General features: G+C 32.2%; 1 protein-coding gene and 1 pseudogene across 1 annotated transcript; one reads left to right on the top strand and one right to left on the bottom strand.

Annotated features, from left to right (window-relative positions):
- Nucleotides 1–564: 564 nt before the first annotated feature.
- On the top strand, nucleotides 565–12,535 carry LOC145045085 (putative sucrose-phosphate synthase 1; annotated as a pseudogene).
- A 4,932-nt stretch (nucleotides 12,536–17,467) lies between these two features.
- On the bottom strand, nucleotides 17,468–23,019 carry LOC145048871 (long chain base biosynthesis protein 2a). Its single transcript, XM_078997496.1, has 12 exons — nucleotides 22,750–23,019; nucleotides 22,587–22,652; nucleotides 21,538–21,626; nucleotides 21,233–21,378; nucleotides 21,011–21,135; nucleotides 20,835–20,928; nucleotides 20,570–20,733; nucleotides 20,297–20,458; nucleotides 19,467–19,593; nucleotides 19,208–19,374; nucleotides 18,971–19,078; nucleotides 17,468–17,864 (listed from the first exon to the last, which is right to left on the bottom strand). The coding sequence occupies exons 1-12, from the start codon at nucleotides 22,873–22,875 to the stop codon at nucleotides 17,769–17,771; spliced, it is 1,470 nt and encodes a 489-aa protein (XP_078853622.1). The 5' UTR covers nucleotides 22,876–23,019; the 3' UTR covers nucleotides 17,468–17,768.
- Between the last annotated feature and the right edge of the window lie 2,669 nt (nucleotides 23,020–25,688).

Genomic DNA, 25,688 nt, shown 5'->3' on the forward strand with positions numbered 1-25,688 from the left:
ATTTAACTCAAAACTGTAATTTTTTTTTAAAAATATATATTGACATTTCCAAAGTTCACCTTAGCCAAATTGAGAAAACTACGACCCTTGATCTTTTTAGTTGTAAAATGACATCCAACAGAAACAAGAACGAATTGCTAGCGTTAGATTATTTTAAAATTTATACCAAAAAACAGGTTTTTCCTATTATATATATTATTAATTCTCAAAATGTTAGCTACAGTTGTCTTTTCTCATTTTCTTATTTTGGCACGGAAGTATTTGTTTTTCTTATTTTGCCACTGAAAGTTCTATTTCTCATTTTGTCGCACAGACTGCCATACAATTTGTCATCGTTATCTTCTCTTCTTCACACCCGGTTGCCGCCGTTGTCCTCCAATACGGTTCGTTAATGTTTTCTTTATTTTTTTCCCTTTCTTCTTTACTCTTCCTTTTCGCTTCTTTGTGTTCTATTTTGCCTCCGCGTCTCTCTTCCTTTGCTCTTCGTCGTCTCTGTTTCTTCTTTAGGTATGTGTTGTAATTCGTCTTATACAATCTCATGTCGGAAATGGCGAAAGGCTTCTGATGGAGGTAAGTAGGTTGTCACATCTTCCTGTATTAGTTATTTTCCTCATCGACACCTCTCCAGCTCTTTCTTTTCCCACCATATACGATAAAATGTTTAGGTAAATGGAGGTCCCGGATATTTTCTTGCCATCGGAAACGTTATCGGCTTTGATGAGATTGATCTTCATCGCTCCTGGGTTAAAGTAAGTCCGATTCATTGGGTTAAAGTAAGTCTCGGATATATGTGTCTGTCTATTGTCCTATACTTCTGTTATGCTTTTTACTTCGTTTGGAGGAATCGAATTGAATCGAATTGTGGTGTGTATTGTGTATTGTGTGTGTTTATGTTGCTTTGTTTGTTTTTTCTTTGGAATTGGGAATTAAACATCGTCGTATGTATATGTAGGCCCAAGCGACGAGGAATCCTCAAGAGAAGAACACCAGACTTAAGAATATGTGTTGGAGGATTTGTAATTTAGGTCGTCAGAAAAAACAGGTTTTTACAACTTTTGTTTACTTAATTGTTAATTTTTTCTACTTAAATTTTTTTCTTATGCAATTAAGTGTTGATTCAGTTGGTGAATTTCATCTGAACAATCGTGTGAACTATTGGTGATTAATATTATCCAGAGAAATGAATGTAGACTTATAACATATGTAGATTGATGAACTTCATACATAATTATAGGCCGAAAAACTATTCATACCTTTTTGTTTCCAACATTGTTAACATCTTCATTATGTTCATCAGCTTGAGAATGAGGAAAACCATAGAGTGGCTAAACGCCGAATTGAACATGAAAAAGGCCGCAGAGAAGCAGTTGCATATATGTTAGAAGACTTATTAGAAGGGAGGAAAAGGAGAAAGCATCAATGATGTATGGTGAAAGCTGATGGGTTTTGAGCAAAAAAACATCATATGTGCACATGCAAAACCCTAAAGCTTTGGATCTAGGTTTTCTATTATACATGCAAATTTACCCAAAGTTTATAAACCCTAATCTAGCATACCATAAAAACGAGATTTATAATAAAAACAAGTTTAGAGGATACCTTTCAATAGTTGCAAGAATCTTCAATCTTCAAGGAGCTTAGTATCACAAGTGTAATACCTCTAAGGGCTTACAAACACCACGATCAAGAAGATGATCTAGAAGAGAGAATGAGAGAGGCATAATTTCAGCTATAGTAACTCTAGGGTTTCTTGGTGTAACCGAAACTGTAACCTTAGGCTCCCTTAAATAGTTGAGCTGCTAGGGTTTCAGTTAAAACCTTAATTTAGGGGTGTTGAACGGGTAATTTTTTCGGGTTTCGGGTAATTCGGGTCGGGTAATTCGGGTTTTTCATGTTAGAAAAATTACCCGTTACCCTACCCAAACTAAGTTCGGGTAATTCGGGTATCGGATCGGGTTTGGGTAATTTGGGTATTACCCGAAATATATAATTTTTTTTTTTTTGAATTTCACTTGAAAATAAATTTAATAAAATAAATATGTCGTGTTTTATTACTCTTGTTTATATAAACAAACGAGACATAAACGAAGTTACTCAAGCTTTGAACATTAAGATTTTTTAGTCAATAAATCATGAGATATCAAGTAATTTTTTAACAACTTAATCTAATCTAATAAGATGTTAAAAAAAAAATAAATACCTAAAGATCTTAATTTAAAAGTTTAAAATGTTTAAGATAAATGTAGCCATAAGTTTTGCCATGTTCTGAAGTTTCGTTAAGATAATGAGTTTGTTAGTTGCAATAAAACCTATAATCAAGAAAAAACAGTTAAGTTTTAAAGACCGTGATGATATTTAAAAATTATTTTTAATATTGTTAGTGTCGTATTGTCATAATAAATATATTTATGTTTTACAATAATGGTATAATTTAAGCGTGATCAAATATCTGCTATATCGTACAAGCTCTACAAAAAAAAAATGAATTTTTAAAATAATTTGGGTAATTCGGGTAATTCGGGTATACCCGAATCCCAAAAAATGAACCCTTTACCCTACCCGAAAAAAATCGGGTAACCCGATTACCCGGAAAAATTTACCCGTTACCCGATTTACCCGATACCCGAAAAAAGCGGGCGGATAATTCGGGTAACGGGTATTTTCGACAGGGCTACCCTAATTGGATGACTTAGCCCTAAGCAGCTTAAGAACCTTCTGGAATAAGGCCCCCTTGGACGAAATTAGAGTGGGATTTCACTCTAAATTTCGTCCCCCTTATATCCATAAGGATTCACAGCCCAAACTCAATTATCTTATAATTGACAGTTTCAGCCCCCCCCTAATTTAATTAATCTCTTTTAGCCACATAATTAATTCTTAACTAATTCTTGACCAATATTAATAAAACTATATGATTTCTCTTTTAATATATTATTCATATACTATATTAATAAATCATAATAACCTCCCTCCCTCTCTCTCTCTCTCTCTCTCTCTCTATATATATATATATATATATATATATATATATATATATATATATATATATATATATATATATAATTATCCTGTCTCGTTGCTTTGGTGAAGGCAACCCAAAAGGACCATGCACAACCGGGTCAAGTACATACCAAATATACTTACAGGCTTAAACACTAATCCAACAAAAGCCACAAAGGTCGTTTGCCCAGAATACCCTCCTTGGATGCCATGGAAGCATGGGCCAATACACAAAAGGGAAAAAAACTCTATCTTGTATTAATAAGGTACAATCACAATCATATCTCTCTCTTTTTCCCTCTTTACCCTTATCAATCAACTAACCTACATTAAATCACTTGTCATGTACTTATGTTACAGTCTTCATGGATTAATACGTGGTGAAAAAATGGAGCTAGGTCATGATTCTGATACAGGTGGACAGGTACATTTCAGTAATTCCAATCTTACCCTTTTGTTCCTTTTTGTTGATTTGAAGTAATTATTTGTGCTTTCTCTATCAGGTGAAGTATGTAGTGGAACTAGCAAGGGGATGAACGTTGATGCCAGGTGTCTATGGAGTTGATTTACTTACAAGACAAGTAACTTCACCAGAAATGGACTGGAGTTATAGAGAACCAACATAAATGTTATCTCCAAGAAACTCAGATGGAAAATGATAGATGAAATAGGAGAAAGTAGTGGAGCATATATAATCTGTATTCCATTTGGCCCAAAAGATAAATATGTCCCTAAAGAGCTTCTATGGCCACACATCCTTAAACTTGTTGATGGAGCACTTGGACACATCATCCAAATGTCCAAAGTTTTGGGTGAGCAAGTTGGTGGTGGATACCATGTATGGCCTGTTTCCATTTATGGTCATATGCTGATGCTGGTGACTCAGTTGCCAGGCTGTCAGGCGGCCTAAATGTTCCCATGCTTTTTACTAGTCATTCACTTGGAAGAGATAAGTTGGAGCAGCTTTTGAGACAGGGGAGATTGATAAAAAGATGAAATCAATGCTACTTATAAGATCATGAGAAGAATTGAAAGTGAAGAGAATAGTCTTGATGCCTCTGGAGATTGTTATTGTTGGATTAGTGTCTAAGTCCATAACTATTTTGGTATGTACTTGACCCGATGGTGCATGGTCCTTTTGGGTTGCCTTCACCAAAGCAACTTGATTGGAGAAATGAATAAAGAATTAGAGGATAATATGATTTATTAATATGTTATAAGAATAATATATTAAAGGAGAAATCATATTTGTTTAATTAATATTGGTCAATAATTAATTAAGAATTAGTTTTGTGATCAAATGTAATTAATTAAACTAGAGGGGTTGATTTGTAATTATGTGATAGTTACAAAATAAGGTAAGGATTATCTTATTTATATGGTGGACGAATTTAAGGTTGGAAAGCCTTAGAAATCGAGTATGATAAGGATTCAAGGATTATCTTATTGGTTGCTTAATGGATAATCAACTAGATAAGGATAATGACTGAAACCCTATCTCTACACCTATATAAACACCCCTAGGGTCATGAATTCGTGTATCCCTTCCCAAGAGGTCCTAAATACAAATTCTAACCTCTCACCTCTTTCTTTATACCTTCTCCATTTGCTTATGGTGTTTGTAAGCCATTAGAGGAGTGACACTTGTGACTCTAAGCATTCCAAAGTCAATCCAAGGTGGAATTGGGATTGTTATTGCTACATAACAATCAAGGTATGTTCTTAAACCTAATTATATGTTAATGTCGATTTCCATATGTTAGAATTAGGGTTTATAGTCTTGGATTCAAAGCATGTACAATAGAGAAACCTAGATCCAAGCTTTAGGGTTTGTATGAGCACATAGGATGTCTTATGACCAAAACCCATCAGTGGTATCAGAGCCTAGCTTGGTTTCAATTGTATTGATGCATTGTACAACTGGAAAATCATTTTTTGGCTTTATGGCTAAGGAACTCGGCGAGTACCACAGTGTACTCGGCGAGTAGACCTCAACTCGGCGAGTACAGTGTGGTACTCGGCGAGTTCGAGCGTCAGATAATGCTTATCTCGGGATTTCTTGCTGTTTTTGCATTTGGATAGTTACCTTATCATGTTAGATCAATATAAATCCGATTTTATGATATATATGACTATATTTTTTATCTAATTAAAGATAATTATCAATTTATAAGATAATTGTTTCCTTATAAGATAATTGATTAATTATTTTGAGTAAATTGATAAATTGTTTTGCAAGAAATCATTAAACAAATCAAATATGGATAATTATGTAACTAAATGTTAGTTTAGATTATTTGTTATTTGATCCTTGTTGTTATGAAAAGTTTCATATTTTCCCCTTTAGGTTTTATAGTTTAAATTTGAACCCAAAAGTTTTGAAGTTTTGAAATTTAAATAGTTAAAACCCTAATGTTTTGAAATGTTTCAAAACTTGCCATCAAGTTTTGGAATTTAAAAGTTGATTAAAGGTTTAATTAGAAATGTTAAATTCTAAAACCCTAGTAATGTTTTGAACAGTTCAAATCACACCCTTATGGTTTTATTAATTAATTAAGGAGTATAATTAAAAGAGGTTTAATAAATCCATAAAAGTTTAGGTTAACCATTTAATTTAATTAAAAGTGTAATTGTTAAAGTTAACCATATAGTATTTCAAAAGTGTGAAATACACCCTATACTATATATATAACATTAAAGGTCTAACATTATATATATGTATGAGTAAAAGTCAGTCTTACCGTTAGTAGGCCTCATTCACGTAGCTGGTCTATAAGGGGTGTTTAAGGAAATTGCCTATAAAATGGCGATTGAATGGGTATCCACTCTTACCCACCGCACTCTTGACTAGTGGAGGGTCGTTAGCCGAACGGGTAGGATAGGACGAAACCTTCCATTATAAGTATAATGAAATACAAAGTAACTAAATGTTTTTCAAATTCCCAATCTTAGTTACTTAGGCAAAAGTGAATTGATGCAATTCCATGAAATTACACTTTGTGCCCTTGCGAAGACGTTAGTGGAGCGTGTGTGGTTTACCGGCACACTAAATGGTTCTAAGCAAAGGTAGCAAAGGGTGACTCAATGTTTGTCATAGTTCGGTGGAGCGTGTGTGGTTTACCGGCACATCGAATAGGTGATTGTAACATGTGAGCGCACCATGTAGTTTGCATGGTTATTCACACCCGCTTTGTGATCCTCGGCATCCCAATCACAAACAAGAGGGGCATATCGAGATTTAAACATGCCATTGAAATGTTCAATGAATCTCAAAGGATCTAGGAGTTTTCATAGATTTAAAACTTAAATTTCTTTTTCATTTTTCATGGTGGAAACTAGTGAATCGTCATTCACTTACCTTCAAATGTTCTGCAATTTGGGTTACGGCATCCCTCTCCCGAGTTGTAGGATATTGTGTTGGGTCCTAGCCTTGGAATTTCATTTGGGTGATTTACCAAGGACTCAATCAATCAACTAACTTGAATTCGTTTTTCTCCCGATGTCAAAGTTCGACAACTATGGTCTTCCCAAATCCCGTGGAACAAGCATTCCACATGAAGATGATATTCCACGATTCGATCGAGGAACAAGAGATCATGCTTCACTTCCTCCTCCTCTTCCAATTATTCTCCCTAACCCACAAGATTGTAAAATTGAAAAGTTCAATATCACTCAAGCCCTTTTGGCAAGTAAACATAAAGAGGGCAAGTCGGTGTGTGCACACGTCTTAGGGATGAAGTCACACGTTGATAGGTTAAGAATGATGGGATCCATTGTCGGTGAAGAGATGGCTGTTGATTGGGTTCTTCAATCACTTCCTAACTCATATAGTGAGTTCGTAAGAGAGTACTGTATGATGAACCGCGACGTCCCCCTTATAGATCTCACCTATATGCTTATTGTTGCTGAATCAGCAATGGTTTGGCACAATAGAAAAGCAAAGTTGATTGGTGAATCTGCCTTCAAGACCTCTATGGATATAGACGATGGCAATGAAAGACATGCAATGATCGAAAAGTTTGATCATAAGAGAAAGGCGATGTCTGAAGTAGTTCCATGTGTTGTTCCAAAAGAGTCAATTTGCTTTAATTGCCAAGAGAAGGGGCATTGGAGATGAAGTTGCCCTATTTACCTAAGAGATCTAAGAGATGGGAGAGTCAAAAGTATGACTACGCTTTAGGTAAGAATCCACTATCTAACTCCATTAAGTTCCTATTCATTGATTCTTAATACATGATGTGATAAGATTGCATTTGAATGTTTTGAAGGATCGGTGAAAAGAAAGGAAGCTTGATAAGAGAGCAAGATGAATCTAATCACAAGTGATGGATCTCGATCGCATGGACTTGAAGATTGGATTTTGAGCTTAGATAGTTATGATAGAGTTGTTAGAAATTTTCTTTTTACATAGTTTTCAATAGATTGTGCATTGTAAGGACAAATGCTTTTCCGCTGCTTTTATAAATAAAATAAATTTTGTTTGACTTATTTATTTATTTGTTTACTTCCTTGCAATGAAATCGTTATGTGAAAATTGATGTTTGCATATTTCTACAACGAATGGATATGATTCTTAGTTATGTTATTTATGGAAATGTCAAGAATTTACCAAATAGGGAGAGTTTCTCATTACCCAAGTTTCAAATTGGACAGAAACTTGGAATCATGCAACATGGATGCACGATGAATGAGAAATTTTGTATTTGGAAATTAGACTAATTCATTGACAAAGTGTCATGTGAAGGACTAGGATATCGAGTACACAAAGTTGTGTGTTGATCAAGTTCACCATAAGAGTAACAAAGATATTCGTCATGATTTACTAAAGGCTTAGTAAATATGATTACACTTACAAGATTAAGTGTAATTTTGAATTGATTAAAGGGTTTAGATCAATAGCAAAACGAATAAGAAGAATCAAGTAGGCAGAAAGATAAGAGTTTCTCCATTCTAAGAAGAAGGGAGAGTAGCTTTTATGCTTTATGATAGGTCTTAATGATTAAGAACCATATCTCAATTGATCCTCTAATGAGTCTTGGTACAATTGTATGTCCAAGAAGAGGAATCAAAGATTGAAGAAATGGTCAAATCAAGAAGTCAATCATACTTCGTTCCAAAAAAAAAGTCTTAAAGTCAAGATTGTGACATTGAGTGAATAGTATTAAGAAGGTTTATAACATTCATAAATTGTGGAAAGTTGTGATGTCTTGGATAAGACAAAGACCAACTAAGACCAAAATTATGGAGTGTTTTGTTTTGATATAAGCTACACTAACTCTTGAAATATTTGTTTGTCAAGAAATGTTATTGACAAGAGAATCTTATATGTCAAGGAGTCAGTGGGAGTCTTAATGGTCTTGAAAGGTTTCAAGAACAAATCAAATAAACCTTATTGATTATCACTAGCACACGAGTTGAGGTTTACAACCTATCGTGAAGACATTATTTTGTTTCTGTGCCAATCCAATCGAGTTAATTATGCATGTGAGTCCTATGAGTTCTCATTTGAATGCATAAAAGGCAAGGACCTTGATCAATGGAAAGTACATTGATAGGAAAAGGTGAGCTGCTTAACTACTTGGAAGACGTGGTGGGCAGCTGTGCTACCATAAGGCAAGAAATCAAGATTAAGGAAGTTCGATCCATATGAGTTTGAATTTGTCGTAAACTTTAGTTTTAACAAATTCACATGGATAGGAACACATACACCGTTTAAATCTAAGTGTCATAAGATTTCCTCCTTCATGAAAATGATTGTGAGGAAATGCTTTCACTAAGAAAGATTTTAAAAGATAGTGATTGTAAAATTGCATTCTCGAATTCGATCATGGTTACGGCATCCCTTTCCATAATTTGAATTGTGAGGTTTGGCAATTAGTATTAATTGTTAAGACACACATATGAACTATCTAAGGCAAAAGTGTATAAGTTCAAGAAGCTTTGATAAAGATTATCAAAGCACTAAGTATTAGAAACATGAACTTAAGAAATTCAATAAGTATTGTTTTTCTGAAAGTTAAGATGTTTATTAATACATGTCGAAGCTAGTGGGAGCATAAGTGTTATGTTTCATAATAATCATCATGATAGTGGGAGCATAAATGTTATGATTGTATGATTATTAAGGCAAGTATTGCATAGTTGGCAATATTAATTATAGAAAACAAGAGTCATACTTTGCAAAGTTGTAAGAGTTGAAAGGTTGTTTTGCTATAATTAAGGGAGAGAATATTATGCTTCATTTCAAATCTAAAGGATTAGGTTGTGGAATGTTAATAAATTTAGTCAAAGGTGCATAGTGTGTTCTTAAAGTTTCGATTATGATTACGGCATGCCTCTTCACAATTCGAATTTTGAGAACATAGCAAATAAAACATTATGCGTCGTGTCCCATACACTTCGAGTATAGGATCGATTGCAAATGATTTAATGTTTGACCATTCTAAGATTTTCCAAATGTCTAGTGCATTTAGAGGGAAAAGGGACTAGAATCGGTTTTGACTAAAATAATTAAACAACTATCAAAGGACAATCCAAAGTTCGACGAGGATTGGTCGCTTGTGAGTAGTTGGAAGTATAGTATTGGAAAATATGGAAATGTTTCCATATTGGATGGACCGTATCGACATCATTACAAATAGAAAAGATTCTATTAAGAATGAGTTGTCATGAGGAAAATATGGAAGCGTGTTCATATTAGGAAGTAAATATTGAAAATCTATGTCTAGATTAGAAACTTTTATGCAAAAGGATGTTCAAAGGAATGTACTTTGAGTGAGAGACATCATATCTAAGGAATTGTCTTGTAACAATCTACGTTAGAGGACTTTGTAATATCATTGGCAATAGTCTTTGAGACTTTGGTGCAGTGACATTACAAAAGGATCGTTGCATAAAGTGTTGGAATCTAGTATATTCTATAAGTAATAAGAATTTGATATTCTTACACTTAAGAAAATGGATTTGGAGTGGTAAAATGAGAATGATTGGAAATGTGTTCAATTTGTCTATTTCACAAAAGTAAGAACCATAGGTAAACATTGTGTGCATGCTAGGAGCATGGGACAAGTGTAATGATTCAAGTAAAAAGTTGATTACCCGAAACGACAAATAATGAGTAATCGATATGGTGATAAATAAAACGTGTTTTGTTTATACTCAAAGGTTTGAGGCCATATGGGATTAGTATTATTCTTGTGTTTCACCTTGCATGTTTTGACTTCCAGAATAATTGAGTTTATTAAGAATAATCGAATTATTCAAACGGGCCACAGTCGTTCATATGTTGGAAGTAGATATGAATGAAGACTGTCATGAATTGGTGTGTGGATTGTCTAGAAAAGTATTAGACATAAGAAAATGTTTGCTGCAACGTTCATGAGTGCTTACGAATATGATTTAAGCATTGGATTAAATCCACGCTCACTTGGATCACTCCATGAATTGTATTACGAGTGATTAGTGAGACGATAACATCTTATATTCTTGAAACCGAGATGTGTGAGTTGTATCTTGCTAATCGGTTGCACATTGATAATATGTAAACGCACTAGTAACTTGGTGTTATAAAACATATTGTTGTGGGTGATTTGGTTAGTAAGTGCAAGCAAGCATTGTATCAAAGTTTATCCGTTCCTTTTATCCAAAGTAGGATAAAAGCGATATCTTTGGGCCCCTCGATGGTTTAGTGATGACATACGTAAATGCTCGGCCGTGCTAGGGCTAATTTGATTTGTTCAGTTAGTCTGTCATCATAAATCGGAAATCGAGATATAGTACAAAGAGAATGATTAGAAATCATATCTCATACGATATCTAGAATGGAGGAATATATGATCCCTTATCTAAGGACACGCGTATCTGATATGATCAGAGTTGACAGCGGCTTTGGAAAGCTACAATTGCAGATCAGGATCTGAAGTCATACGCAGAATAGTTGTTAGACTTATCCAAGTGGGAGACTGTTGGATTAGTGTCTAAGTCCATAACTATTTTGGTATGTACTTGACCCGATGGTGCATGGTCCTTTTGGGTTGCCTTCACCAAAGCAACTTGATTGGAGAAATGAATAAAGAATTAGAGGATAATATGATTTATTAATATGTTATAAGAATAATATATTAAAGGAGAAATCATATTTGTTTAATTAATATTGGTCAATAATTAATTAAGAATTAGTTTTGTGATCAAATGTAATTAATTAAACTAGAGGGGCTGATTTGTAATTATGTGATAGTTACAAAATAAGGTAAGGATTATCTTATTTATATGGTGGACGAATTTAAGGTTGGAAAGCCTTAGAATTCGAGTATGATAAGGATTCAAGGATTATCTTATTGGTTGCTTAATGGATAATCAACTAGATAAGGATAATGACTGAAACCCTATCTCTACACCTATATAAACACCCCTAGGGTCATGAATTCGTGTATCCCTTCCCAAGAGGTCCTAAATACAAATTCTAACCTCTCACCTCTTTCTTTATACCTTCTCCATTTGCTTATGGTGTTTGTAAGCCATTAGAGGAGTGACACTTGTGACTCTAAGCATTCCAAAGTCAATCCAAGGTGGAATTGGGATTGTTATTGCTACATAACAATCAAGGTATGTTCTTAAACCTAATTATATGTTAATGTCGATTTCCATATGTTAGAATTAGGGTTTATAGTCTTGGATTCAAAGCATGTACAATAGAGAAACCTAGATCCAAGCTTTAGGGTTTGTATGAGCACATAGGATGTCTTATGACCAAAACCCATCAGTTATCACTAGCACTAGACAAGAAATAGATGAACAATGGAGATTATATGACGATTTTAACACTGTGCTTGAAAAGAGACTTAGAGTTAGGATCAGGCGGAATGTTAGCTGTTATGGAAGGTTCATGCCTCATATGGTTGTAAGTTTCCAAAAATACCCTTTATCCATAATCCAATATTATGTACATTTTGTGTTATTTTTGGGAGAATCACGAAGAAAAAAAAACATTTAAAATTTCTTGTCAATTTCTGGTTTAATCTTTTATCCACTATTATATACTTCACTTTTTTCCAATAAAATCATGGAATTTTTAGACGTTTTTCTTGATTGACCGGATATAATAGGCAACCTATCAGCCGTCTTTTGTCATTCTATCTTCGTGGAACAAGTAAGCCCTAATTTTTCGATTTCACATCAGTAATTAAAGATTCATGGATTTCCGTATCATCTTAGTTTACTATTGAATAATTTTATTTTATTTTATTTTTTATAAATTTTACTAGATTGATTTCAACGGGTCGCTATTCAATCATGGATGGAAGGATGTAGGTATTTCTTTTATTTGGCTTCAATTTGGTACTGAAGTTTATTTTTTATTATTTTTTTATCGATTTTATAGCTACATTTGTTGTTTTATATGTCTTTAATTTTGGGTTCAATGTTTTTTACATGTGATTTTACAGGTTTACAGTCCGACCATAGTACAAACTTATTATATTCATGCCTATTGCCTAGGACTGCAATTCAGGGTCAGCTCTACCATTTACAAAACTAAGCAAGGGCTTAGGGCCCCCAATTTTAAATCTTATTGTGTTATATATGTATATATACGTATTGTATGGGATACAAAGACAAGTTGAAGCTTGGCTTGGTGGTAAAAGAACTGATTTATAAAACTAAAGGTATCAAGATTGAAACTGTTAGCTTACATGAAGGGCCCTAATTTTTTTGTTTGCTTAGAGCCTCTAAATTGGTTGAGTCGCTCCTACTACAATTGCAACCGGTATCTTTATGCCTATGACTAGCAACTGGTTCGAATGATGTATGATCTTGACATGAAGGTAGAAATGTATGCTTCCTTCTCTATCTTATAAGACTTTATGTTTTTGTTAACTTGTATCTAATCTTCTTTCATGTTCAGTTATACATGGAGAAGACTGCCCTATATTTGATGAGTAAAATTATACAAAGTATGTGGTGTTTGCTTTTTTACAAAGTTTGTCTTATATTTAAAAAATTAATTACATTCTTGCCATTTTCAAATGTTCTTGAAGGCAGAGCTTATCGTCTAAATCATCCATGGGTAGGAACTATGAACATATCAGAAGTTGATATTATAAAAAATATTGATATGATATACGCAAGGTGAATGGAACAAGAGTATTTTTATACAAGTACTGATTATGGACAACTGGTGAGTAAAATGGGTTTAGAATATCTACCAAAGCTTCTCTCACAGGTAAGGTCATTTTGATCTTTTCTTCTTTAAAAGCAATGACTTATAATATCATTATTTTTTGGATGATTTTATTAATATCATTTGGAATCTGTAATTAAAGCAAAAATATCGGGAGTTATTTCCCCGATAAATAAAAGTTTTAAAGAGCCGGAAGCTGAGTTGAATCGCTTTGGAAAACCAATTGCTGTTGATGATGGAGTAAGAATCATTTTTTTTTCAGAATGCTGATTTATTATTTTAAATTGATTGGCAGAGTTCTAACACGCAACAAAGTGATTTCGATGGCCATGGTGGCCTGAAGCATCATCATATGTCAAAGACCAAGTCATGAAACTATTCTTTCATCACAACAGGTACGATACCTTTTGTATTCATTAGCTAGAAATGATATATAAAAGTTATAGTTATATTTTCTTTGGGTACTTAAAGAGAGGTTTAACTTTTATTATGCAGTAATTGATGAAATTACCAACCTTAACGATAAGGTAATGCTTATTCATGTTACATGTGGTTTGTCTACTTTATTTTATTGTGATAAGCAGTTAACCATTAACTGATATTTATTTTTGTAACTTCTTTTGGATCCTAAGACATGAAATCGTTAAATCATTGGATCTACATAAAAGAGTCAAGTAAACAGGTTACATTTTTTTGGTATAAAACAAATTTTCAAGTTACTTTTGGGTAACAAGATTGTAATATAATTATATATATATATATATATGTGTGTGTGTGTGTGTGTGTGTGTGTGTTATATGCAGGCCATGATACCATGACGTTTGCAAAGGACTGGAACTCGCTATAAATTTTTCCCAATTCTTAGAAAGTGTTCCAATTTTTAATCAGGTTTACTCTTTAACTATTATCTATGATTGACGGTTGTGTAATTGGTATAGGGTTGCTAAATACATCATGTATATGATTGATTAATTATTTTTTTTAATTAGTTATTATTAAAATTGTTTATTAGGCAAATTTTCGGTGATAGCAATGTACTTTACCATGAACTTCATATTTCTTGAGCATAAATAGCAACTTTTTGACATAATTTAGTAAAAAAAATGAATTTTGTTACTCAATTATGAGTACTTTCATAGTAATTGTGTGTCACTTTGTTTTTATTAATATAATAATGAATAAATTACTGAGATCGTCCCTGTGGTTTAGTCAAAATTGCAAGTTTGGTCCCTAACTTTTTTTTGCACTCGAATCGTCCCTGTGGTTTGATTTTGTTGCGTTTTTCATCCATGTGATTTGATTTTGTTGCATTTTTCGTCCCTTACATACATAAAGTTATGGACCAAATATGCAACTTTTACCAAACCATAGGGACGAAAAATGCAACAAAAGCAAACCATAAGGACGATCCGAGTGCAAAAAAAAGTTATGAACCAAACGTGCAATTTTAACCAAACCACATAGACGATTTCAGTAATTTACTCTATAATAATATGTTCTCCTACTTGGTACAACTTCAAATAAGGGGGAAAAAAAACAAACAAAGTGCCAAAGGCGCAACTAAGTTCCCTCTAGTTTGTATTAGTTTATAATGAAACTGGGCATAAAACTCGTGTATTACACGAGTTGATTAAAAAAATATTAAAATATAAATAATAAGTATTTTATTTAAATAAGATTTTGAAATAATGAATTAAATTTTGAAAAAAGAAACATATTAATTGCAATTTAGTATAATATTTATTACATTTGATAGTTTACATATATAAATATAAGTATTATGTAGTTTTTTAATTTTAAAAATTTTAAAAAAAAAAACCATAAATTGATGTGTGGATATTATTTATTTAAAAAATATTATAAAATAATAAATGTCAAAACTTATTAGAGTTTGACATGTGGTAAACTTATCTTCAATAATTATAATAGATTTTAGTTTCATCAATACAGTTGTTTTGGTTTTGAATTACCTCATTTTGTAGCGGCTTAGCCTGATGTATGGTTCCCAATCAAATGTTTTATGTGATGTTTGCATGTTTTTTTATGGTGAGGAGTACATGTATCAATTAGTGGACAACTTCATAATTCCTATTCTAATAAAATAATAGTTTTATTTTCCTTTTGATATGTATCACTATATTAGATTTCATAATTAATGCATATTTTATTTTTCTTTTACCATGTGTCACCATATTATATCTCTTAATTAATGCATGCCACTTGTCAACCTATTGATTATTCATTTCAAATTTCAAATTTTAAATTTCACTCTAATTACATTAAATTAATAACATTAGATAAAAATTAAAATAAAATTAATACAAATTATAAAGTGATATAATTTTACATATTTATTTTAATAAATGATTATAATTTTATATAACTAAAAAAATCTCTTAATTAATAATTTATTTAAAATAAGTGATTAATAATTTTGAATTTTTTTTTTACTATTAAAGTTTAATTAAATTTGTCACCGTGGTTCCCACGGGTTAGAAACTAGTTAGTAGAATAAACTTGACGAATCTAAATCTATGTCTAATAATGCCTAAAGTAAAATGTTTCAAGTAAAATAAGTGGCATAACTCTAATACATCAAGACTTGCAAGCACTACAATTCGTCTTGCAAGCACTACAATTCGTCTTGCAAGCACTACAATTCTGGTCCAAACCAGAGAAAAATCACAATAGTATTAAAAGAAATCAAATATCCTTCAATTTTTTCTCTACTATCATCCTCCTACCCACTTAAAAAAATTATGACACTCATATTTATATTATTATTTTAAATTTTCAGATCGTCTTTCTATCTATTTTCCTTTTGCCAAGTCATGAAATCGGCTACTTTTAGTTTAGGCCATCACCATCAGTAAAGCTAGAGTTAGAATTAACAATTCTCAATACAATCTGCGATACGACACGAAATAAACGAGTTTATGTTGAGTTTTTCAACCCATCAAACTGTTTATTAAACATATCATACATGAGTTTCTTAAAAATATACGAGTTGACCCGCCATTTAGAATTTTAATAAAAAAATATATATATATATTTTTTAAATGTATTAAATATTATACACTATGCAGTTTATACTTTTTACCAGGGTAGGATGCCCGATACCATTGATCATTTGGCATTTGGCGTTTGCCCTAAATAATTTCAGTATCTCACAAACAAAATTGAAGAAGCCCTCTTTCGCTCTCCCCTCTGTGATGAACGACAGACAGAACAAACTCACAAAGAACAGTAGCATGAATGATTGAATTATTATCGAACGACGTCGATGCTTGAACGTGAACTACAGAGGCAAAAAACAGTAGACAATCCATCTGTTGCGATCCAACCCACGAACTCAAATCTGACCACAAACCCTCCAACCTATGAACCCGTATAAATAAATGGATTGACGGGTCATATATGGATTTATGTTCCAAACTCGTTAACCCATGGCGTGCAGTTAATATATTTTGACCCGCAAACCCGAACACGACATGATTGTCAGGCCTAACTAAAGTTGTGTTTGACTTCAGAAGTTTATATAAGCTTAGATACCAAAATCTACCATAATACGTCGTTTTGTTTGATAAATTCATTATAATATTGTTAAACTTCAACCCCTAACTTGATTTACTTTCAAGCTTTTCAAAATTTCATTATTATCTTCCTGTTACACATCTTTTTGTCGAACACCTACTAAACTATATATATATATATATATATATATATATATATATATATATATATATATATATATATGATAATTGAAAATGAAAATAATGTAAGAGACAGATGAATGTGAAGTTTATAAATTTTTTGGAAATAAATCAAGTTAGAAATTGAATTATAAGAACATTTGATAATTACAATGTATATATGATAACAAAACAACGTAGTATAGTCAGTTTGAATACCTAAACTTACATACCCTTAAGGGTATATTCACTTTATATATATATATATATATATATATATATATATATATATATATATATATATATATATATATATATATATATATCATGCATAAACATTGTGTTTGTTTTCATGAACTAATAAAACTTTAAGGCTATAAGAAATGACCAAACCATCCATAGCGACATAAACATTAGTTAATATTAATGAGACTGAACAGAGCATATTAAACTGCGTTTATCATGAATTGAATTAGAAAAGGTTATACGGCGTTTAGATGGGAGTAGGTACAAAAAAGACATGAAAGATGAGTAATCATATCCATGAAAAATCGCGTTAAACCATAACAAGACTAATGATACAATACAAAAGGAGCAATTATGAGACCAAGAATCTATTATAAAGAAAAAAAAACAAGAACAAATCATACAAATATTTACTGGTATCCCATTTTGTTCTCCAACGAAACAAACCCATGCCCAAGCATGGGATTGGAGTGAAGAACGTTTCAAGGACTGGAGAAGGTAAGAGGTACAAGAATTAAAACGCACACTCACAGAGAGGGACATAGCATAGCTGTAGCTGCATCTGTAGAATATGGTGAGTTAAAATACAGTTACACTTTTGGAAGAGCAATTGCAATTCCATTCACGGCTTTAACAGATTGAAAACCAACATTTTACTCCACTTTCGTTCTGCCTTGTTCAAGTTGTGCCTTCTTGGGTTCCGCTGGAAAATATTTTATGCCCACCATGTCACCCACTCTACTTATAACCTGACAGATTCACCTCACTATGTTATACTCAAAACACATGCTACTACATTGTATTGCAGTAAACAAACCTACTCATACAGCACCTAATTATATTACCACATAAATATATCATATGCCAAATTTTGTCAATTTTGGGTTTATTGATACATACTCAAATGTACGATACCAAAGAAAAAAACTAACTCGGTTGCTTTCTTTGGAGTATTACTTTTGTACTGGTATTTTGGGAGCATATTTAATACATAGATATTTATGAAATTCTAAGATGTTTGACAAAAAAAGTGTAGGCATGTAAAGTGTTGACTCTCAACTCGTTTTGACCAGCCTTGAACTTCACCCATTTTAACCAGCCTGACCCGTATGTATAAATTATAAAAGCATCCACAATATGGTTTTTACTTTTTTAAGATTAGCTTTTTTAATGCTTGAAAAAGCTTATGACCATTGGGTGGGGGTCATTTTCCTTTTAAAACCCCACTCATGTGTAACTTGTACAAGCAACTTATTCACATTCGTTTTATTTTTTTATTTTACATCATTTTCATCTTTTATTATATGTTTTTTTTCATAAAGTGTAAGAAATTTTATAGCAATTAAACTTTATTTTATTTTAATTACATGGAGGCATAAATATTTTTTTTTTTTTTTTTAAATTGAAATTCCATAACGCTCAAAATATCAAATATCATATATATTTTTTTAGTTTTGTAAAAATACAAATATAAAAAAGTTAGAAATTTGATAACATTTAGAAATACATAAATAGTATAACATCAGAAATTTCATAATATTTAAAAATATATGAACACTTATTATTATTTTAATATTTATTATTGTTTTAACACTTTTTGTAATTGTAATATTAAAGATATATATATATATAAATTAAAATTGGTGGGACCCATGAAAAAGCTGATGAAAGATTTTTGTTAAGGTGGAGAGCACAAAAAGCTGTAACAAAAAGATTCACCACTGTGGATGCTCTAACAACCATACGAGGCAAGCCCAATAACAAATGTAAAACAACCAAAAGGTAAGAAATTATAAAAAAAGAAAACCTAAAAAAATAAATTATGTAAAGGTAAAGGTAAAGATAAAGTTTTTACCTCTAAGGCTTTTATCATGTCCTCCCGTGTATGAGCAGCAGAAATGCATATACGTGCCCTAGCTAACAGTAGAGGAGTCGCTGGAAATGCAACAGTAACAACCGCCACCTGTCACCATACAAGTACAGCTCAATCACAATTCACAAACCATAGTCTCCTTAAGAAAACATAATTCATAACAAGATTTTTTTTTTTTTAACAAAAAAAGAAAAGAAAATAGAAATACAAGAAACATACATTCCGTTTGAGACACTCCCTTGAAAAGGCAGGGATTTTTGCAGGATTATAAAGCATTATAGGCATTACAGGCGAATCGTTATCCCCTAAAACCTCAAACCCCATTTTCTGCAATTCTGATCTAAAATAGTTGCTGTTCTCGCGAATTTGAGCAAGCTTCTGAGCACCTATTTTGGACAAATAAAAAGTAAAAAAGTCAGCTAATTATTGTGCGAATGATTAAATAAGTGCTGAGAATTATAATTATAATTATTTGGACCTCGACTAGAGCCATCCTTTCCAAGAATAACCTTAATGGAAGATATAATTTGTTGAGCAGCAGGAGGTGATATGGATGTTGCATATAAATGAGCAGGACAGGTATATTTTAAATATTGAATGAGTTCCTGGAATCCAAATAGATATGTCAACAGCACATATTTCATTTTATCACATGGGACAAGAATCATTTTATCAGGGAACAACTACAAAAAATATATATATTATATTATATCATGGGAAGTTTTGTGGTTTAACCACTATTCCACTAATACTCAATTTTTTACAGAGTAAGTTACATTTTTCATCCCTGAGTATAGCTGTTTTTTTCAATTTTGGTCCTAAATAGTTCTCTTGCAGCCTTGGTCGTTATTTGAGATTTTTTTAACGTTTTTGGACACTGCTCCAACTAAAACGACTATATTTTGGGACCAAAATTGCAAATTTCAGCTATATTCAAGGACCAAAAATAGTCATTTTACTTGGAACAGGGACCAAAAACTAGCTACACTCGTTACTCAGGGACCAAAAATGTAACTTAGTCCTTTTTCGAATCAAACCACGGAAGTTTCAGATATTTTTTCAAATTAACATTTTTCACATGTTATATAAGGTTTGAGGTTACACTGCTAATTATGTTATATCAGCTTTCAAAGGTAATTTTCCAAATTAACCATTTTGACCAGTTATATATCATGTCAAAAGGATTAATTTGGAGAAAATAAATATAAAGTATTAAGGTGTTGAAACGCAAAATTGCCAAAAATATTATGATTTTTCTGTAATTTGCCACTTTAACCCTCTGTAAATCATGTGTGAAACGAAACAGACCTTTGATCCTGCTATATAACCACCACATGATCCGAATGATTTTGTAAAAGTTCCCATCATAACATCCACGTCAGCAGTATCCACACCTAAAAGCTCACACACCCCTCTTCCTGTTTTCCCAACTGCTCCAATACTGTGAGCCTCATCCAAATACACGTACGCCTGTTACATATATATGCAGCATATAAATAAGAACAGTGTCCAGTTTTTTAGTAATAACATGTTCTGGAATTTTATTTTTATAGATTTTAAAAGTTAAAACAAATGCATCACCTTGTATTTTTTGCAAATGGAAACAATTTCCGGAAGCTTGCAAATTTCGCCTTCCATGCTGTATATTCCCTCAACCACAACAATGATTTTCTTCCAAGGTCTATGTGTTCTTGGTTGTCCATCAGCAATGTGTTCTCTCAAAACTTTCTCCAAATGAGAAGGTGCTTTATATTTTTTTTAAAAAAAAGTAGTCAATATAATACAATTAATAAAAATAAAAATGTGGGTATTTTAGATAGAACCTTAACCATGTGGATAGACTTACTGTTATGCTGAAATACCCTAATTGTAGCACCTGACCCTCGAGCACCATTTACAATAGAGTTATGGTTTAAAGAATCACTAATTATTAACCCTCCCTGTGAAAATCCACATAAAAATGAAAAACCATATAAAAAAAATGTTATAGAGATTGATTAGTTATGATATATCAGGACTTACTTTTCCAATCAAGACAGGAAGGATAGCAGAGTTAGTGACATAACCCATGCCAGTAACTAAAGAAGCTGGTTTTCCAACAAAATCAGCCACCACCTCCTCCAATTCAGCATGCAGTGCTGTTGTGCCTAAATAAATTTATACAAAAAAAAAAAAAAAAAAAAAAAAAGGAATTCAAATTTTATTCATGATAAAACTACTACAAATAGTCAAAAAGAATTATACCTCCATCAACACGACTACTGCATGTGCTTGCAAAGTATTTCTTCAAAGACTCGATTACACGAGGGGTGCAATATTCATCTGCTGCAGCAAATCCAAGGTAGTTGTATGATCCCAAATTAAGACACCTGCTAACTTTTTTAGTTCGCCTGCAAAAATATATAAATTTGGTAATTTTAGGATATCTAGTGGGGACAACTTTTTTAAAGATTTCATTATATACAAGGAGGACTGATGAGGACATAAATCATAACATGTCATAATAATGTTGCAAACATATAATGTGTGTTTAAAGTTTAAACACTCACTTGAGTGTCTTGTTATTATCATTGGAAACACGCTCCACCACATCAAACCAAGCATCAGGGGGGCTTGATATAGGTCGTCCAAAACAATCCTACATATTAAAAAGCAAACTTAATTTTTCAGGCAAGAAAATTAAACAAGATATCAACATGAAAAGCAGGCAGACAGATAATTTTACTAGAGTTTTACTTAAAAGGGTGATAATGAGACTAACAATTGCATCCCCATTGGATCTTTTAGAGATTCAATATCAAGAAAAACTTGATTTTTGCCAAAAAAATATATATAGTCCGCATTGTCCAACAAAGTAGTCTTGACTCCTTTTAGGAATAACCAACATGTCCAAACTTACAGCTCCCAGTGTGTTTAGATGTGGATTTACAAAGTAGTTATTGCAACTTGAAGGATAAAAATCAATATCCCTTATAATCCATTGATTAAATTAAGGATTGTTAGGTAGCTTACAGTTATCTCAATAATCAGCTTACGGAAATTCCTTACCTACTTGTCCAAATCTAACTATTTTGACCCAAAATAATCAGAAAATCATAATCAATTAATCATAATCTCTTTTTGCCAAACACTCAATTGCTTATTGCAAACAATCACTTTAAACACACATCCAAACAACCCCCACCCCTGAATTAATGAATCCTTTCGATACTAAATTTGGTAATTAGATCCCCTCTCTGAGCAATCAACGATTACTTGTAAATTGGTTGAGGAGTTGCAGGCAAATTCAAGTACGCACTAGATCCCTATCTGAGCTTCCATTTTATGATTTCCATCTCGTGAGTTAGATCCCAATCCAACTCAAATCGCATCTTTACAGGGATCTGCCTCGGTACGTGCCCAGATACATTTAATAACGTGCATATTCCTTTCTGGTTGATCAAACTAGCCTTTTAGCATGTCCCTTACTAATTAAACAATCCCAATCATGCTTTATGAATTACAAAAAACAAATCAACTAACTGAAAACGTTTCTAACTGCATCATTTATATCAACAAGCATAACAAACCGAGCAACAAAGCCGCAAATTATGTTTACCTGAATACGAAGATAGAGGCGGCGAATATAGAAATCTTCTAGCCCTAAGCAGATCGGTGCATATCCCTGATAATACATAACAGAGTGATCATTTTAAGCATACTAACAACACTTTTCAATGGGAGAAACACCTAAGCAAAAGCAAAACTAAGATATGATGCACCTGAAGATTGCTAGCTTTCCACCAGTCAACGATATTACGGAAGAAATCGCGCAATTGACCAAAAGCGAAGAGCAATCCGTAGCTGAAGTAGGTTGTCAAGGCAGTTATATACGGAATCGTGATCATCTTGACGAGTAAATGACGTTCCTTCAGTAACGAAGTTGCTATGAGATCGAAGATCGGCAAGGAAACACAACGCCGGCTACTTCAGAGAGAAGGAGAGAAGAAGTGATTGGATATGAGGAAGTGGAACTTTCTGCTTCCGGTGGCTTTCGATTGATTTAAGTTATATAATTTATCCCTACACTTATACTTCATTGTAGTTTCAGCCCCTTTACTTTTAATTGTTCTTTTTTCACCAATTGGGCTCTAATGGGCTCTAGTTTAGAACCAGCAAAATGACAAAATCCGTCAACTCAAGTTGAGCTTGTCTAACCCATTAAACTGTTATCATCCGGCTAAATAAAATAAATGAAAATTTAAATATTCTTCAATATTTTCTTTCAATTCATTGTTAACAAGATAACAAATATATTAAAATATTATTAATTTTATTAAATATGATATATATTTAATATGGATAGGAAGATGAATAAAAAATATAAAACAATATTTAACTTCTTTAAAAAAATGTTATGTTTTTTTTTACTATTTTAATCTTTGTTTAGAGATTCTTTTTTATTAGTTTAAGTTGAAGATTTCAAGATTAAATAGATATTGTTTCTATCATAATAGTAAGTATAGTTAAAGGTGTTAAAGTTGCACGGTGCAGTAGGAGTTTAAACAGTAACTTTTATGACTCAAAAGTATCTTAAGATAGGAAGTCATTGGTTTTTTTTATATATAGACCACAACATTAAAGGTAGGAAAAAGAGGAAGCCAACAAAGTATTCTAATTATTTTCTTAAAGTATTATTCTAATTATTTTCTTAAAGTATTGAAAATATCGCCTCTTTATCCATGATACACATACAAATCCATCGGCTATCAAAAACCTAATTTTGCGGAATAAAATGCAATATTACTTGCATTTGTAATCAAGAGTTTATGTTTGATGTCACGTGATTTCACGTCCAAGTAGAACTTCAAACATTCTCCATCCATCTTGCATATCAACTATTGAGATAGGTGTTATATTCTTATTTATAACTAGGACGGGTTTTGAAAAAGTAAATATCCTCAAAGGCCTAAGATGAAGTAGAAAAATTTGGTTTTTATCGTTATTATAAATTCTTATTTTTAAATAAAAATATATAAAAAAAAAAATTAAGCTTGTCCATTTTGCCTTCGCTCAACGCCCCCCATGTTTATAACATTGAACTTTCAAAATTCTACCTATTAAGATATTGTATTTTTACTTTTAATTCCATTTAATACATCATACTTTGAAGATCTACTTGATTATGAAATTATATTATGACAGTAAAATCATAATCTAATATGTGTTGTAGCTTTAGGTAAACCACAATCATCAAATCTCATTTAGTTTTGTTTTTGAATATGAAAGTTTCATACTTTTTTATTCTTACCAAGTCATTTTACATGCACAAATAGTAACACAATTTTTTCATAAACTTTCTTACTTCCATTTTGTTGATTAATATAGCATCTTGCTTTTATTTAACATCCTTTTTAATTAAACATATAATTAAAGCACAACTATCTTATGAACAGTACCTAACCATTGGTACTATTCATCTCGTTACTTTAATTCTACCGTGGTTAGTCGACCGCCTCAACTGTCGGATACCTTTAATCCTCATCCCCACCGCTTTAATCTACACTCACACCTCCAATAGGTTTCCTCCGGTCTGAACACGATGATGGAGGGAAGAGCAAACTGATTTCAACCATCGCTTTTTCCGCCTCATGCTTCATGTTTTAGGAGGTCGACGTCTTCCTCACCCGATGATGTTCTTCTGAGTTGGAAGATGAAGTGTGGGTTTTAGACTCCAAAAACCCACCACCATCTGCAGGTTTTCCACCATCTTAAATCGCCGATGGTGAAAGAAATCCCTAACTATTACTTTCTTCAAATCAGAGGTCAATTAATCAGTACCTATTTCTCTAAAGCGTATCCCAGCTCCACAAAAATTTTATATGTTGATTGTGAAGATTTTTTTTTACGTTTGTTGTTTTTTTCCTTAAAATTATCACAAACTGCACATTTTTCTCCTGATCAATTTTACATCAAATTTGATGGAGTGGCTCCTTTCTATCGCCACTTCAAACCTAGTAGATATGTTTTACATCCAGCCCATTCATTGATTATCTGTATAAATTGTTTTGAAAATTAATTTTTTAATTTGTATTTTTTTTCCATTATGAAGGGGATTGGGGTAGGTAGTGTAAATGTGAAGGAAGCTTACTTCAAAGGGGTGTGTTTCTTGATGTATGATAATTTTCAAGAGCCTATAAGCAGGGAAAAGATTTGGGACGCCTTGATCAGATTAAATTACATTTCCAATTTGGATTTGTTGGTTAGACAATTTTTATTGTATGTTTTACTTTTTATGTGATGTTTTGTACATTGTGTTTGAGAAGTAATTTGATTTAAAAGTCAACATTCATCTCTACATTGAACAAAAAACCAAAAGTAGTCTCAATGGTAATTTCAAATAAAGTTTATTTGACATGAAGCCTTTCGTCAAAGACAAAGCAGTAGGAGTTCCCTGAAAGGTAATAATATTACTCTTTTTTCTTGAAAAATTCAAACAATGTAAATTTTTTAGCAATATACTAATTTTAATATGAGATTGATGTTGCTAACTGCTAAGCCCGTTGAAGAAGTTTTTTAAACTGTTAAGGTAACCACTAACCAACAATGTAGAGATAATAATCAGTATGTTTAGTAAAGCAAAAAGGATTTCTATTTCTAGCTTTAGCTTTAATAAATTAAAAAGATTTTGATTTTGTGTTTGTATGTCATGGTAGGGTAA

Source organism: Lactuca saligna, chromosome 5 (assembly GCF_052625555.1).
Source record: "Lactuca saligna cultivar CGN05327 chromosome 5, ASM5262555v1, whole genome shotgun sequence".
NCBI classification, from domain to species: Eukaryota; Viridiplantae; Streptophyta; class Magnoliopsida; order Asterales; family Asteraceae; genus Lactuca; species Lactuca saligna.

Bases quoted from the DNA above. Each gene is read 5' to 3' on its own strand.
- LOC145048871 (XM_078997496.1), bottom strand. From the start codon at position 22,875: ATGATCACGATTCCGTATATAACTGCCTTGACAACCTACTTCAGCTAC. The intron at 22,653-22,749 runs GTGCATCATATC...ATGTATTATCAG, and splicing joins GGAAAGCTAGCAATCTTCAG to GGATATGCACCGATCTGCTT. The intron at 19,375-19,466 runs GTCCAAATAATT...TGTCCAAAATAG, and splicing joins AAAGGATGGCTCTAGTCGAG to GTGCTCAGAAGCTTGCTCAA.